This window comes from Momordica charantia (genome assembly GCF_013281855.1).
Source record: "Momordica charantia cultivar OHB3-1 chromosome 9 unlocalized genomic scaffold, Mcharantia_2.0 BLBB01000009.1, whole genome shotgun sequence".
NCBI classification, from domain to species: Eukaryota; Viridiplantae; Streptophyta; class Magnoliopsida; order Cucurbitales; family Cucurbitaceae; genus Momordica; species Momordica charantia.
In genome coordinates this window covers 28,648,158-28,664,617 of record NW_028275167.1, presented here as the reverse complement: position 1 = coordinate 28,664,617, position 16,460 = coordinate 28,648,158, and the positions used below count along the sequence as shown (strand labels likewise).

At 33.0% G+C, this 16,460-nt stretch overlaps 3 protein-coding genes across 6 annotated transcripts; all 3 read right to left on the bottom strand.

Moving 5' to 3' along the window:
- Nucleotides 1-238: 238 nt before the first annotated feature.
- LOC111018722 (uncharacterized) lies at nucleotides 239-6,201 on the bottom strand. Of its 2 annotated transcripts, XM_022294944.2 has the most exons (13): nucleotides 5,919-6,199; nucleotides 4,869-4,978; nucleotides 4,681-4,791; nucleotides 4,525-4,582; nucleotides 3,798-3,887; nucleotides 3,407-3,501; nucleotides 3,206-3,259; nucleotides 2,740-2,877; nucleotides 1,783-1,840; nucleotides 1,531-1,645; nucleotides 1,142-1,211; nucleotides 871-942; nucleotides 239-653 (listed from the first exon to the last, which is right to left on the bottom strand). In XM_022294944.2, exons 1-13 carry the CDS (start codon nucleotides 6,067-6,069, stop codon nucleotides 534-536), a joined length of 1,242 nt encoding a protein of 413 aa, XP_022150636.1. In that variant the 5' UTR covers nucleotides 6,070-6,199; the 3' UTR covers nucleotides 239-533. The 2 variants fall into 2 exon arrangements, with proteins under 2 accessions (XP_022150636.1, XP_022150637.1); XM_022294945.2 differs by lacking the exon at nucleotides 3,798-3,887 and having other exon boundaries at nucleotides 5,919-6,201.
- A 1,830-nt stretch (nucleotides 6,202-8,031) lies between these two features.
- Nucleotides 8,032-9,094, bottom strand: LOC111018723 (uncharacterized). The gene is made up of 2 exons (XM_022294946.2): nucleotides 8,850-9,094; nucleotides 8,032-8,761 (listed from the first exon to the last, which is right to left on the bottom strand). The coding sequence occupies exons 1-2, from the start codon at nucleotides 8,977-8,979 to the stop codon at nucleotides 8,451-8,453; spliced, it is 441 nt and encodes a 146-aa protein (XP_022150638.1). The 5' UTR covers nucleotides 8,980-9,094; the 3' UTR covers nucleotides 8,032-8,450.
- Nucleotides 9,095-11,239: 2,145 nt separating this feature from the next.
- Nucleotides 11,240-15,524, bottom strand: LOC111018745 (transcription regulator). Of its 3 annotated transcripts, none has more exons than XM_022294977.2 (11): nucleotides 15,351-15,524; nucleotides 14,121-14,237; nucleotides 13,946-14,016; nucleotides 13,789-13,838; nucleotides 13,233-13,306; nucleotides 13,082-13,144; nucleotides 12,633-12,720; nucleotides 12,101-12,163; nucleotides 11,898-11,977; nucleotides 11,741-11,812; nucleotides 11,240-11,663 (listed from the first exon to the last, which is right to left on the bottom strand). In XM_022294977.2, exons 2-11 carry the CDS (start codon nucleotides 14,150-14,152, stop codon nucleotides 11,582-11,584), a joined length of 675 nt encoding a protein of 224 aa, XP_022150669.1. In that variant the 5' UTR covers nucleotides 14,153-14,237; nucleotides 15,351-15,524; the 3' UTR covers nucleotides 11,240-11,581. The 3 variants fall into 3 exon arrangements, with proteins under 3 accessions (XP_022150669.1, XP_022150666.1, XP_022150668.1); XM_022294974.2 differs by having other exon boundaries at nucleotides 14,121-14,309; nucleotides 15,351-15,523; XM_022294976.2 differs by lacking the exon at nucleotides 15,351-15,524 and adding an exon at nucleotides 15,199-15,339 and having other exon boundaries at nucleotides 14,121-14,309.
- Nucleotides 15,525-16,460: the final 936 nt, after the last annotated feature.

Here is a 16,460-nt window from a genome sequence, read left to right as displayed (position 1 = left end):
AAAAAAAATATTGGTACAAATGAATATTTGAACCATGATGCTTCTGAAAGTAAGTTATTTTTACCCTACTTTTAGAAATTACATTAAAAAAAAATCAATTCTTATTTCTAACTTAAACATAACTCAACTATTTTTCAACTATTTTTTTCCATGCCATGATCCATTGAGATTCAGTCTTTCCTCATTCTGATTCATCCTTTAAAAAATAATAATAATAATAATAATAGAAGACTGTTCATGAACGTTAGCAATATTGGCACTCTATACAAAACCATTTTGGTGAGAAATTTACAATTCTAGGACTGTAATTTTTATAGGGGAAAAAACAATATCAAATACATCACCCAATAAATAGATTCAAAGTACAACACCCAGCAAGTTCAACAACAAACTGCAAACTCCCATGCATGAGTTTTCTTCTGATTCCTCTTGGTGCTGATTGTCCAAAATTTCCACAGATCTTTCATTCACATTCCAAATCTATTTACAGTTAACACACAGATGACCATCCAAGACATGGAAGAGGCAGTCAACTAAGAAGGTTTATGTTGGGCATATATCGACGTCTGGACCGCTTGGTGAGGAGGTGGAGCTTTTCCGTTGATGAGAACTTGTTCTAAGAAATCGACACGGATTGATTTGAACCGGTAATGCTGGTTCAACATAATCCAAACAAACTCATATAAGGTACTCATTTTCCTGTTATTTTGTGGACAAATCTACAATGACTAGTTGTTTTTGTTATAGTTATTTGCAATGTTATTAAACATGCCATGAGACCCAACTGATATGATAACTTAACTCTGAAGCATTTGAGTTAATTTGCTTGTTTAGACAGAAACATAAAATTTTAATAGTTGAGATAAGTACCTTTCCCTTCCAAGAAAAATCGAAGTTGCGATAATAGGGCTCCAATAGCGTTATCTGATCTCCTTCCTTGACCTGTGAGACAACATTTTTTTATATATACTTAACAATAGGAAGGAATATCACTAGAGTGTAATCATTCACCAAAGACTGAGTTAAATATCAGATGAAAACCTTTCAACTATAGCTCATTAGACTATAAAAGTGAACGAAAAAGAGGCAAAAAAGAAACAGTAGTTTTCCCTTTTTCCTGGCAAAAACATCGCTATCTTACCGTATCATTCCGCATACCATACAAAGATAAAACAAAGCATGTTTGGTTTGAATCACACACCAAATAATATCTGCGAAGTAAACAATGAAGTTACGTGAGACATCTTAGTAAGAGACACTAATGCCAGAATAGAGAAAATGATGCAACTTGTAGTGTAGAATATGAACAAATATTTTCCTGTTTTTTTTTCAAGGCCACAAGCCCGACTAAGAGTACACAAACACAGTGTAGACTACAAAATAAAATAAATTAATAAATAAAGTTCTGAGGAGAAGGGAAAAAAAATAGTGTCGCTGCTATAGTAGCCAAAACATGAGCACTAAAAAGTGACTGGATTAAATAGGTAAGATGGAAATCGGTCTCCGGGCGAACCAGATATGGAAACTCACAGTGGTGCAAGACTGTCGTGCTTGATGAAGAACAGCACCTTTCCAATTACGGCAACTGTTTTGTTCAGACCCTCTGACAGAAGATCTACCGTGGCTCTCTTGTATGAGGAATTCGCTTGAAAAGTTAAAACAAAATGTAACAATCAGTAAAAACTTCATTTAACAAGAGAGGAAAAAAAAAGACAAAATTTGATGATTAGCAAATTGCAAATGAATTCAGAAGATTGATATGCAAAAGGTCTGGTAACTTACAACTGACAATATCCACTGATGACGCCAATGATGTAACTCTTCGGGTTTTAGCATGTGCCTACAAGAAAATGATATGAAAACCATCGGTATGCTATGTTTTAGGAAATCATTAATTATGTTGTCTCCTTTGGGTTTTATAGATATGGTATGGCTACTGGCTTTTGTATACTTATTTTCCAATAATATGATGTTTCTCATAAAAAGAAAAAAAACATTTATCATTTTGTTTTTTTCATATTTTTCTAAAAAATGGAAGACGTAGTGATTGAGAAATACAATGCAAGCCTTGTATTTTTCAGATGGAAAAGAAAAATCATGCATGAACCTAATGAAAAACAGACTTTAATTCAAGGTCTCCTTTTCCCCTTCTTGGTTCACTCTTGGTAAGGATAGTAGGGAAGATGGATATGGTCTCCTTTTGGCCTGTGCTTACTCTAGCATCAGGTAGTGGTAGAGAATTTGCAACAGGTTTCATCTTCACATGTCTCTTCCTATCAATTAAAGACTTATACTTTGATGGGTCTGTCGAGTAAACGACTGAGGATCAATCAATCAAAGCAACTTTTGCTATTTAGTGGGAGCTTTGGATGGAATGAAATGGGCAAATCTTCCACAAGGAGAGGATCTTTGAGTTATCTTAGGTTGCATTTCTTTCTTTGTCTTTTGAACTTTTTCCGTAATCTTCTGAGATAATTGACAATGCCCCCCCCCCCCCCCCCCCCCCCCAAATTCTTTTACCTTTTCTTTTTCTTTCATGGAAAGCCACTTCCTATTTCTACGTCCGCCAATCACAATAGATTTAGAACCAGGCCACAAATCAAGGTACAGAAATACAATAAACAGCAATGTGCAAGTACGTATGTGTTTCAAAACAATAAAAGCTAGTAAAAAAATCAACACTAAGTCAAGAGACGTGCAATATTTGTCTTGTACTCATTGGCAAAGATGTGAGTGTACCCTCAACATGTTCTCCAATTTGTCAAGAAGATTCACCATCTTCTGGACCTCCTTGGTAGCACTAAGACTAGGATCCTTCAAAGCAGCAGCCTCAAATCCACTTAGGGCCCTCTCATAGTTCTCCAGATATTTGTTAACCTAAAAGAAAAACGTGTTAAAATTATGGAGGATTCACAGAAGTTACTCACTGAATTTGTTTCGTCAACGATATGTAGAAGTGAGATTTACAAAAGGTAGCATCTAGCCAAAAAAAAAAGAGGTTGTTTCATGATCATTTTTTGTCCATTACATTACTCTTTGTCTAGCTGAACAAATTCCATCCATTGATTTCATGTCAATGACCAGAATAATTAGAATATTATACATTTTAAGAAGCTTTTAAACTTAACTACTTCATAAATTTATAGAAAGCAAGCAATCACATGAGAGATCAATTCAAATTGAAAGGAAGGAAAATTCAACTTACAGTTGCACAATTGAAATATAAGTCTGGATTTGACATCATTTTTTCATCTTTTTCCTGTAAAATATTATTAAAAATTAGCAAATTTTAGAACTGTAAAATAAACCTGAAGCTCAACAAAGAGTCGAATTATACCCATTTCATAAATGAAGTTGTTGAAATTCACAATGAAACGTGGGCACAACTGTTACGATAGACACTTACAGCATTTTGATATGCCTTCAGAGATTGCAGAAGTTTATTGTGATCCCAAGCTCCAGTGACAAAAAAACTTGTAAGGCATGCATTTCCTAGATTATCTGCAAGACAAATTAGTGCGAACATGGTATGGAAGATTCCAAGAGCAAGCTGGAAGATAAAGGAAGATAAAGGAAGATGGTACTCAGTACAAACATCAAGAAATGAAGATGCACCATTCAGAAACATTTCAGTTCAGAGCACGGTGTAAGAAAATTACCCAAATTATTATAGAAGGTGTACAAATAAGTTAACCACAGAGAAGGGTAACAGAGATATGGCATAACGAGGGAAACATATACAAATAGTAATTAAAAATAAACAAAATGCTTTGGCATTCTTTAATGTGCGATCTTACACCAAGAGTTTCCATCTTTAACATCCAAAGTAACTGCTTCTCTTGCATGTTGAATACTCTCCTCTACAAGTTTTGCCTCATTCTCAGTATCTAGACGGAATAAAATTTAGGATGAATAGATGAGGGACATATATGTTCATTATAGTGGTCAATCAGAAACTGTAACAAAAATGACATGACAGTGAGCCAAATTTTCTATTTATTCAGAGGGCAAACCAAACTGGGTCTATAACATTGTATGGTCTAAAGATGGCTTGTTTTGCTAACTCTTATAACATGAGATACATAAAAAAAATATAATAATAAATATATAAAAATGTCCAAGATGAGCTAATATCAGCGAATAGTGGTTTAAACTTCAATGTCCAAAGGATTTTTGGATCAACCGATTCTCTCTTGAAAGTAACAGACAAGCTGTGTGAAAGCATGCACATTATGAACTTTTTCCTTCCTTGTGAGAAATCTTCCTCGTCCATACAAAAATATATCTTTTACGAGGAAAAAATTATCCCCAGGACAATTTTTGAGAAATGTACAGGGTACTCTACAGTTAACGGTTACAATTAATGAAAGAAGTTGATGAAGAATCAAAACACTTACCTTGAGCAACTTTCCTTACAAGCATTGATAACTGACAAAGTAGTCAATTTTTGAGAAATTGACAGGGTACTCTACAGTTAACGGTTACAATTAATGAAAGAAGTTGATGAAGAATCAAAACACTTACCTTGAGCAATTTTCCTTTCAAGCATTGATAACTGACAAAGTAATTTTTTCTCGGGGCGCTGCAATAGAAAAAGTATCACATCTGAATGTAATTAACTCCAGTGAAGAGAGGTTACAAGATGAAAAGAAACCAAGGAAATGCACTGTCAGTTGGAACCTTGTTTAAGGCTAAAGTAAAGCAGTTCTTTGCTGAAGATAGATCTCCTTTTTTCCAAATGCAGTTACCTAAACACAGCCAGGCGTCGGCAAGAGATGGATTCAACTTAACCTGGAGTTGAACAATCAAATTATTACTTAAAACAAAGCATACAAACTACAAAAATCTTTATGATTTTGGATGCTTACAGCTTTTGAGAGATGATCCTCTGCTTCTTTTCTATATTCTGGAAATACATCCAACATTTTTCCTCTTAGGTATTCGTACATAGCACGCTGCAAAGGTGATTTCCTTTGTTCTGCAGAAGAAATTAACTAGTAAGGAATGTAAATTTCTAGCTAGAACAAGATTTTTATCCAAGGTAATGTATATAAAACCCTCCTAAAAGATCGTGAAATAAAATAACTAGTCTCACAATTTAAAGTACAGGTCCTACAGGAACAAACAAAAAAGTAAGGAAGTTCGGTGCCCTCCGCAGCATAAGGGGTTACATCATGGTGGAAAAAGAAGAAAGAAAACAAGTCACATGTTATTGTTTCAAAAGGGACAGCCCTCTTAACAAGGGCATGTGATCTCTTGGTAACACCTACTAAGAGGTTCGTGGAACCTCCGAGTGAGTTTAATACCAAAAATCTAATGTCTCCCAAGTCCAGGCCTCGCCTCCAGTTATGGGGAAGTAAAGCTAAATAGCTTCGATTCAGGCTATCAAAATAAACCAACTCGATTTCATGGAATGCACTTTCTTAGGAGCTAGTGTCAAATTATACTTGTCGGCCGTCGCGGTTATAGATGCTGGTTTTGTGTAGTTTTATAATTGCAAAGCAATTAAGACGAGCACAATTGCCAGATCTCATAAAACCCCGCATTCTCAACACACCCATGTGTTCGTCAATTCCATAAACCATGGTATAGTAACTTCCAACTCCCAGAAGTCGCACTCACAGTTTTTACCAAGCCTAAGCCTCACTAAGTAACCCCAAAGACAACAAACAATGGTATAGTAACTTCCAATAGCTAATGAAAAAATATTTTTACACAAAGAATCTGCCAAAAGTCCAAAATATTCAGGACTCAAACATCAACGCAAGCGCAATCCCAAGTTTCATTTCCGTTACTCTTTTCCCAACGTTTTCTCGAATACCAAACAAGAAGATTAAATCCCAAGTCGAGCTATTAAGCAATAGGCAAACTCGAAGAAGCTGAAATGAACAGCGTATGATAAAGAAAGCAGAATCCACCTGGAGGAATGGAATCGAGGATCTTGATAGCAAGATCCGATAACTCTCGCAGTTTGGAAATTTTGTCATCGGGATTTACAGGAAAGTAGGTGTCTCTGATTTGATATAGCTCTTCAGCTGCCGCTGTGGCTTTATCGAAAGTGTCTTCCATGGCTTCGCTGCAAATCTCCGTGAATCGGCGAACGGCGACACTGCTCGGAGCCGGAGCAGAGCCCACCAGATGGAGGCAAATGCTCTTATCGGCAAGTTTGATATTCCTTGGTCGTTAAACCATAAAACGACGCCGCTTTAAGATCGAGTTGCAATATACGAGTTTTTTTTTCATTGTAAGTTTGTTTTACTCCAGAATATTTTATTTTTGTATCTAAAATAATTTTTAATATAAAATTAGTTCGTATATTAAAATATAGGGCAGTGATTCAAAATCAGAACTATCATTTCTTTAAGTAAGCTATTAAATCATGGTCATATTTAACGTATTATATATTTTTCTTTTTTTAGTACAACACGTGGAGTGGGGATCGAACTCACAACTTCATGATTTGAGGTATATGTCAATTATGGTTGAACTAGGTTCGTTGGCAATATCAATTTATCCATTTTTCAGTTTTTTATTAAATTTTATAAAAAAAAATAACTACCAACAAAGTAAATTTTGAAAATTTGTGTTTGAGTGCAAGTAATGGCATGCCATGTGTCTCAAGAAGTCTTGCGATTAACGAAATTAAGAGACTTCCAAACACAAATGTAGACTAATAGCTTAATCTTAAGGGTCTACCTATCGACAAATTAAAGGTTGAAAATAACTTAATCAAGGAAAACAGTTCTTCAACTCACCGAAAATAACTTAATCAAGGAAAACAGTCATTCAACTGACCGCTCACCACTATTGTTAGATTCTTACTGTTTTCTACTAAATGTATGACACTTAAATACTAGAAGTAAACCTTTAGGTGTACACGAATCTAATCGCAAATTCTACACGTAAATAGTTCAGATCTCTACTAATTTGTGCATTTGAGTGTTCATCCTTATTTTGTAGGTCTCTTGCATCCGATTCTAAAAATGTATGGAAACAATCTGAATAGACATATTCAAATTATTTAAAGTTTAAGTAACAAAATATGACAATCATGAAAATTTATGTATGGTTGTGCAGCTTGTGGTTTATATATGTGGTATACTTTGAGGATCCGTCACATAACAAGGTAATAACCGATTTGCGTAATATTTTGTAATATTTTGTATCTTTTTCTAATGGCTGTTGTAGTTCAATATTTTATTGGATAGAATTTAACAATTCTTGAAAGTTTGAAACATTATTAATAACGGTTCTTGAAAAATAAAAATAAAAAAAGTCAAAACACTTGCTATTTGTGCAATTAGCCAACTAATTTATATGTTCTTTAGTAAATAGAACATTTATATTTATATTAAAATATATAATCATTTAAAAAAACATCAATAAAGACATTCTCTAGTCCTAAACTATTTTAAAATTAATTGTTAATCAATACAGTAAAAGATAAATACTCCTTGATAAAATTAAAAAAAAAAAGATAAATACTCATTAAAATAAAACATCCATAAAATCTCTTACCTAGCTTTCTCTAAATTATTTTGAAAATTGCACTCAATGAATTAAATCTAAATTAATTCTTAATATATTCAAATAAAATTATTAACACGACAATGTGTGGCAAAAGGAAAAATAAAAAATTCCCTGCTTAACCTCTTTTTAATATATTATAGATTAAGTTCAGAACTCATTATTCAAACAAATAAAATAAAATAACAATTCTATTTTTAATTATTTGGTTGATAACTATTACTTTTAATATAGTTACAATTTTAAAAATATACTAAAAATATTGTTAAAAAAAGAACTTGTTTTCTAAAAACAAAAAGTTAAAAGGAGAAAGAGTTATTAAACTAGCTCGGGAGCATGGTTCAACCAAGTTCAACTAATAAAAGTAAGAAACATCCTCAAATATCGATCCATAGAGCAAACTCTAATTTCATATAAAATAACTAGTTATTGCATCATGCATCTATTCTAAAACTAGAAGTCATATATTTGAATTTCTACCCTAATTAAAATTAAATATCATATACCAAATGCCTTTAATTAATAACATTATAATTGTTTTAAAAAAATTAATAACATCATAATACTATCAAGTTCAAAATATATTGTTATTATTACAAACCATGGTACATAAATCCACAATTTGAACGCGATTTGTTATTTTTATTGCAAAACTCAAAATCTACCGTAGACTTATCAAGATTAACTTAATTAAGTTTTTCAAGTTTTTTCTTCGATTTATTTATTTTGCCTACACATTTTCAATTGACGCGTATTTTCACTGGTCTCTATTTCTATAATATTTGAAATTTTCAGCGGATAAAAATACGTCCTCACCGAAATTCAGACCACGGAACTTTGGAATTTGGATTCATCAACTTTTTTTAAGTTTTTGAAAATCACTACCAAATTTTTTTCTAAGTTTACTTACTTGTTACTTCAAATCAATTACTTAGATGACGAATCAGGAGAGAAACCAAACAGATGCCTAAAGATCCACCAACAAGAACGAGTCCAACTGCACCACCAGCCATAGAAATCACCTCCAAGCACTCTGAAATTAGGGCAAAATTCTTCACCATCTTCCGCTCACAATCGCGATCCAATTTCGCATCGCTCCTCGACATGTAGCTCCAGCAATTATCGAATTCGATTCTTCCGCCACTCGCCGGAATCCGCCGCTCCTTCTTCCTCAAATCCTCCATTCTCTCTCTCAACACCGTCAAGTTCGCCTCCACGATGTCCTTCTGGTTTTCTGCAGAACGCACAAAACAGAACATTATGCATTAATGAACTATAAAGAGATCGCCGATCGATATTACACACAGTCACAGGCCTGAGACCTTCATCGTCGCTGACGCCGCTGTGGCATCTCGGCGCTCTGCGGTGGTCCGCCGCTGGCCTTCGCCGCCAAGAAGACGGACTGCGGAAATGGAAGGAGCAGAGAGGAGCAGAAGAAGCCGTGTGCACCATGGTGTGTGTGTTTGGAAGTTGATTTGATTCAGCAAAAAGCGTGCTATTTATAATCTTGGCTACTGTGACGATAATGATCAGCCGCTGGTCATCAAAGAGAAGTACGTCAAATTACGAATTTAGCCTCACTATATTATTATTTTAATATAACATGTGTGTTTGGAATCAAAGTCATAACTTCTCAGATTGAGATATAAACAAATATATACTAATTAGAACTTAGATATAGTTGTTTTAACACTAATTTTTAAGTTTATAGATAAGTCATATTTTATGGCTACATATTTTTTCGACTAAGTGAATCTAATTTTCATTTCATTAAGAAAAAATTATTGAATTAAAATTTAATTTTGTAAAACTCAATTAATTTTCATGTTTTCGTGTCATGGTAAATGTATTTATTTAAAGATTACGTGACAAGCATATTTTAAGTATTTTTAAGCTAAGAACTTATTAGGCATAACTTGAAAGGTCGTTAACATGCATGTTTAATATAATAATAATGTACTTGAACTAAATAGACGAACAAAACATTCAAAGTTTATGAGTCTAAATAATTAGAATCTCAAAAGCCTAATGACCAACTACAAACTATTCCATGATTTGTAGTCATCTACTTAGAATTGAAAATTTCACCGATCTATATAAAAAGTTTAAAAATTGCCAACATAAGTTCAACTTAGCAGTAATTGACACATTTCTCTAATCAAGAGGTTATAAGTTCGAATCCCCACCACCACTTGTTAGAAAGGGAGTGATTCATGATATATAAGAGGTGACAATTATTTCCATAGGTACGAGATCTTTTGTTTGAAACCAAAAGAGCAAAGTCTAAATCTAGATGTAGTGAGCCTCAAATGATGTAATCAAAGTTGTGAGGGGTTATGTCGAAAACAGACAATATCATACAATTGCGAGGAAACTTGAGGTACTGTTGTCCTTAACACAATTATCGTCGGTCGAATTACTCCACATGTGAATTATCACACCATAATCCTAATTCAGCGTTTCACATCCTAGAGCTCATCTTAATGAGAAGGTTACAAAAACACTAGTAAAGTTTTAAAAGTTTCCAATCCACAAAAGCTGGCAGCTAATTTGGATGTATATCTTCTTTCCATAATTGAATGTTGAAAAGATAATTAGTGGGGCAAAATTAAGGATATGATTGTCATATAAAAGTATTAAAAAAATAATAGGGGGGTTTCCCAATTTCGCTAAACAAGTGGCACTTTTTTGGGGTTTTGTTTAAATATTAAGTGATGGATCAGCCAATAGCTCATGGACAAGATTGCCATTGCCATTTGCTTAGGCACATGGACGTGCTTCACTCTATATTTCCAAACCCTTTGTTTTGGTTTTATGTTTTTCAACTTTATTTGGTTCCATTCCATAATGTAATGTAACACAGCAAATCAAGCATGAATCATATGACACTATTTACAGCTTCATTTCATTATTCTTTTTTAAATTTTATGACTTTGATACCTTAATAGACAAGAAAACTTTTTCACTCTTCAAATTGTTTGTGCTTTATATTCTTAAAAAAAAAAAAAATAGTGTAATCAAAGTTATTTTAATTGTAGCTTTCATGCCCTAGTTAAAAAATAAAAAATAAAAGCTATGCTATCAAATCAGAAATTTAAGCCTAAGCAAATCAAGGATCAATACTATGTGCGATCAAATTAGAAATTTAGGGTCTTGTTTCCCAACCTATGTGTTCTTTTGTTTTGTTAAAATTTTTATCAACATTTTCTAAATATAGGCTAAATTTTGAAAACAAAAAAAGACGTATATATATATAGAGCATAATTATTAAAAACAGAAAACTAAAAATAAATACACCCGAGTTATAATTTGTATAGAACTCCAATTTACAACTCAAAATATAATAGAAAATGGGTTGAGAGAGGGAGATTGAGAAAGGGCATGTGTCAAAAACAGATGCAAGGGAAGGGAGAATCTTATCATTGCTTATAAAATAGGAAATTTGAAAAGAGAAAGTACAAAAGTCCAAATAATTAAAAGCAGTGAGAGATAACAATTGCTGGGAGAAATATTATTTTATAGACCAATATTTCACTTTTTTCCCAAGTTTACAAGATTTTCGGGCACAACACAACAAACAAGTACAGAATGCACACCATTTTAATTCGATATTGTGGTTTGGTAAAAAGTGCTACATATCCATGAATATATCTATATGACAAAATGGTCCACAAATGGAATATTTTGTACAAAGCAATGTGGTTCAGAAAAGTGAAGAACAAATAAGGTACTTTAATTTCATATAAAAAACAAGTATGGAACAACAGGAATCATGGATCTGATAGTAACGCGTACTGTATTCATATTTTTGCTTATACAATATACTACCACAGCTCATAGTTCTCTTCTACAGGTTCTCTAAGGTTAATACATCTAAGGGGTAGATTGTACAATTTATTCCTATATACAAGAATAAAAGTCATTCCACCATATGATAACGCTTCAAGTGAAAGCATGGACCCAACACCAAAACCATATGGATTCAGTTTACGGAATCGAGAATTAGCATAAAAGAAGTCTTCATTTATGCACAAAATGCTTACAGTAATGTGTCTCAGATATCCATGTTGTCGAAGATATCTCCATCTTCCTCGTAGCCTATCCCGTCCAAATGGAACCCCTCAGCTACCAAATTACTGCCACAGCACAAGGTGATGATAAATATAATAGGTGTTGATTTGTTGAAAGCCTTGGAGCAAGCAACTTAACGCACCTTAAACACCAGAAGCGGAAGCTAACAACACGCTTTAACTTTCGATTATAGAAGAAGAAATTGAAGGACCATCTGATGAAGCACGCAAATATACCAAGGTTACAATTCTAGATGTTGAACTATCATCTTAGACAATAAATAGATAAAAAACACATACATTGCTCCTCTCTCTATAGAGGGATCCGCATCAGAATTTGGGTTGTAACTGTAAATTTCACACTCTGCTAGTTTTACAACCTGCATGTGCATGGTGAGGTGTCACTAATACGCCCAATATCACCCCATCTGGAACCTATATCCATTTAAAATTTTAAAACACACAAACCTGTACCGCTACTTAAAAAAAAAACCCACACATACCTCATCAAGCGCCTTATATGTCATCTCTAGCAAGGAACCACCCTCATTATTCTCAATCCATTCCTGCAATCAACCATCCAAGGAGTTAAAAATGTATCAACGGGAAATTTTTCCAAATGAGTTCTTCATCAGGGCATATTGTTATATATATATATATATATATATATTTTGGAGAACTGGGAGTCTGACATATAGTTAAATATTATGATATAGAAATCTAAAAATTAGTAGAGACATAAATTGATCCAAATCCAGAGGGATACGATGGTAAAATGCGGAACATACATGGCTGCCCTGCCAATTTTTGAAACCGAACTAATAGAAACACAAGTAAATTGCACTCAGCTCCACCTTCGAGAAAATGGAGAATTGGAAAGAAAAGCTAATTACACAACAACAATCTTCGATAACACTAAAAACATGCTAGAAATTTGATATTTGGGTAGTCCGGTAGTTAGATAATTACATCTCCACACCACATGGACATCTCATCACATGAGTAAGCACAAACATATATGACTAAAAATTTTACCTTAGATGCTTCCAACATAAAGGCGTCAAAGATCTGCTTAAAACTATCCCAGGTCTCCTCTGTGAAGAACTGGTGAGCTTTCATTGCACTAGCATACAACAGAGATGTAGGCAAATATCATAGTATGGAAGCACAATGAAACTACATAAAAGCTTCAGTATAATAAAGATAATGCAAAAGAATCAGCACCAACGCACTAACTGAGAGTATTAGACTTCGGGAAATGGAGAGACTTGAACTCTCAGCTCCTAGAGCAACAGTTTACTGAACTGTCTGTCAAACCTTTTGACAACACTCCCAATTCAATTTTTTAAAAAGGGAGGAATATAAAGTGGGTTGCCATGTCGCCAAATAAGCTGACAGTAGCATTACCCATAATCCTCCGTCATAGTTCTTTTAAAATTGATAATGGCATGGATGAAATAGTGCACAATAATTATAGCAGATACCTGAAGTCATAATCCGGGTACACGTGATTGAGAGTAAGAACCAGATATATCAGTGTCTTTCGACTGCCATGAATGTAAACTTGTCAAATAACCATGTAATACAATAACCACCTAGGAGTTAGGACATCATATCAGAGTTGACATTCATCACCTCGATCTGCTCAATAAAAATTCATCCGGTGAAGACGAGTCAGCATCAGATGAGTTCCCAAGATAGTCAAGAATCTGAAGAAAAACGAAGCCGATATATTGATACTTGATAGACAAACATCAAGAAACCAGCTTGCTATTTCTTAAGAGGGCAGACGATTGGATACTGGAAGCTAAGGCTTTATGGTGTTGTGCAGTGAAGGCCGTATTATGGACAACATGGAAGGAACGAAACCAAGGAGTTTTTGCTTGGCTTCTTGGTGGTGTACTAGATACAAAGACTTTTGTAATTATGGTCTTTCTATTATTATTAACAATTGGATGGCCTTTTTGTGGCTGGTTTTTTGTAGGTAGGTTGTCTTCTTTTGTGCAGTTAATACCAGCAAAATTTTAAGATTGACAGAAAGGTTGTCAATTATTAGCATGATTCTAAAAATAGATTTGTTAATGGAAATAATGAACAAACTACCAAAAAATGTTTCAAGAGTTTCTTAATGACATACGACAAAAAGTCAGAAATATGCAAACATGTCATAAATAGATTGAAACATTCTTACCTCGTTCTCCAAGCTTAAAGATAGTTTCTTATCTATTCCTGTATGTTTACCTAGAGGAACATAAAAAAATAATGGAAATTTACATTTCAAGAAATCTGAAATATATTTACCAGAAGAACTAAGATTTACAATTCAACACAAGCACATATATTCTTACAAGAATAAGCTTCTAGGGATCCCTTGATGATACGCTCTCCAAGATTCAAATGACTCAAGAAATCATTCAACCTATGACAAAAACCATGCAACATTCAAATTAATTATTAAAAAAAAAGGTGCCTTAGAAAATATCAGAAATGAAATAAACCATGGTTTGATTTAACTTGACGTACCTTTCAAACGGGGTGTATTCTAGGAACTTCATTGTGTAACTTTCAGACAAATATCTCAACTTTGGTGCTCACTGCTGAGTAGTTTGGTGCAAGGTCGCCTCAAATTGTGCCAATGATCTTTGTGATTGCATATAACAGGGTGTTTATATGTAAGTACCAAAACTACAGTATATATAATTTTGGGTCTTCCTGTAACAATAGTGAGATGATAAAGTATCTATGATGAGAGTCATCAACCAATGTGAAGACTGGTAAAATGTAATGCGCTTTAAATGAGATAAGAATCGTCTTGTCAAGAAGTAAGATAATGGCATGGTAGCATACAAATATTAAATCCCGTTTGAAATTCTAACGATATAAAACCAAAACTAGTAGTGATATGTAAATAATCAGCAACTAAAAGCAATAAAATGAAACAGCACTTGGAGCAAATGACAAGAACAGAAAATACAAATTGAGAAAATGGCTTCATAATAATCAAATTATCAAAGTAACCCCAAGCTCTTTTAGAAAGTCCCTAAAATTAAAATGCTGCACGTACACGCAGAGAAGCCACTTTCCTCTAATTACTCATTTCGCTCGGGCCAGCAATTCACCCTAGCTTCGCACATTGTTCTTAAAAACTAACGAATTCAACTCTTACCCTCTGTTCGAGATCAAGAAAGTTTACGTGATTAAATTCCTGAAATTAAATAAATTAAATTTTGGATGTTTGCTATAAATATGATCTGGACTTTTAATATAAATTTATAATTTATAAATTAAAATATGATAAGGTTAAATTTATAATTTATTTTGAAATCGACCATTTTGATACTGAAATTTTTTTACATAAAAACTACCGTCAAGGTAATGCAGTGCCGAGCAGCGGAATTCATTTGATATCTGTCATGATTTTGAAATCCCTCAAAGATACCAGACAGGGCATTAAATCTGGACAAAAATCAAGACAACTAAATTTTAAATCACCGCATAAAACTCGACAAGGTCCCCAGAACAAGTATCTCAAATGCCCATTCAACTTTCTTGAATCCGGATGCAAACAAAACACAACAACCTAATTGACATCTCCACGCACCTCGATTGAAGAAGAAATTTCCCAATAAATCAACAAGGGGAAGACGATGCGGTGAGTTTCAACAAAAGCAATACACCACCGAACAAACAAAAATAAAGCTCCAAACGACTAATTGAACGAAATGTAAAGTAAATAACACGAATCGAGAGTACCTTGTAACCAACAACGCTCTGGCGAGGATAAATACGCTGCGAAAACGACTGGATTATATCGGAATTTGATTATTGTAATGGAATTGGGAAGGTAATACAAAATCTCGAAAATGGTTTCTTTCAATACGAGCCCTATATTCGGATATTCTTTTTCCCCGAAAAAATTTCGAATATTGTATTGGTGCCTGGTGGTTGCGGGGTCGTGATTCGTGAACGACGCGTTTTCGGCTTATTTGGAACGATGGGCCACTAAATGAAAAAGCCCAGCCCAATTTTTTTACGTGGATCGTGAAAAATTTGCAAATAAAAATAATGGATAACAACACAATTTTAAAATATGGGATTAAAAATAAGGATGTATTGTATGTGTGCGGTGTTAAATTTGAAAATGGAATGTTAATTTAAAAAATTATTCAATGTTTGGTAATATATTTATAAACTAGTGCAATTAAATATTTGGTTAAATTTGAAATAATATTTTTTACAAATGTTGTATAATTATTATTTTATAATATTATATAATTCATAATATATTATATTTTAAATGTTTTAATTTTAACAAAAATTTTATGAATTTATAATCTAAATAATATATTTATGAAAGTTATTATATTTCTTTAATATAATAATGCATTTTAAAGTATCAGGTTCAAAATTTAAAGTATTCAAAATATGTTGTTTTAAATCAGTTTTCAAAAACAAATATGACAATCGAATATGAAACAACAAAACATATATTTTTAATAAATAAATAAAACCATAAATCTTAAATCATAAAACCTTGATGACAAATAAATATATATATATATATATATATATTATAAAACCTAGACCGACGGAGACAATATTTTTATAAAGAAATAAATTCCTAAACCTTCCATCCAAGACCATAAACCCCAAAAAAAATATATAATATACGCTTAAAATGTTAAAGAATAATCGTCGGAAAGTTAAGTAATAAGTGTGTTGATTAATTAATATATTAATTTAATTATCTATTAAAATATTATCATTAATGTAAATATTTGTTTTGTTAGAAAGTAAATATTTATATTAAAAGATCATAAATTCTCACCATGAAACAATCATTTTAAAATATAATAATAATAA

Bases quoted from the DNA above. Each gene is read 5' to 3' on its own strand.
- LOC111018722 (XM_022294944.2), bottom strand. From the start codon at position 6,069: ATGGAAGACACTTTCGATAAAGCCACAGCGGCAGCTGAAGAGCTATAT. The intron at 4,979-5,918 runs GTGGATTCTGCT...TTTCTTCTGCAG, and splicing joins CCTCGATTCCATTCCTCCAG to AACAAAGGAAATCACCTTTG. The intron at 1,212-1,530 runs GTGAGTTTCCAT...TTTACTTCGCAG, and splicing joins CACGACAGTCTTGCACCACT to ATATTATTTGGTGTGTGATT.
- LOC111018723 (XM_022294946.2), bottom strand. From the start codon at position 8,979: ATGGTGCACACGGCTTCTTCTGCTCCTCTCTGCTCCTTCCATTTCCGC. The intron at 8,762-8,849 runs GTCTCAGGCCTG...TGCGTTCTGCAG, and splicing joins CGGCGTCAGCGACGATGAAG to AAAACCAGAAGGACATCGTG.
- LOC111018745 (XM_022294977.2), bottom strand. From the start codon at position 14,152: ATGAAGTTCCTAGAATACACCCCGTTTGAAAG. The intron at 12,164-12,632 runs GTAAAATTTTTA...GGTTGATTGCAG, and splicing joins TTATGTTGGAAGCATCTAAG to GAATGGATTGAGAATAATGA. The intron at 11,664-11,740 runs GTGCGTTAAGTT...GTGCTGTGGCAG, and splicing joins TTCCGCTTCTGGTGTTTAAG to TAATTTGGTAGCTGAGGGGT.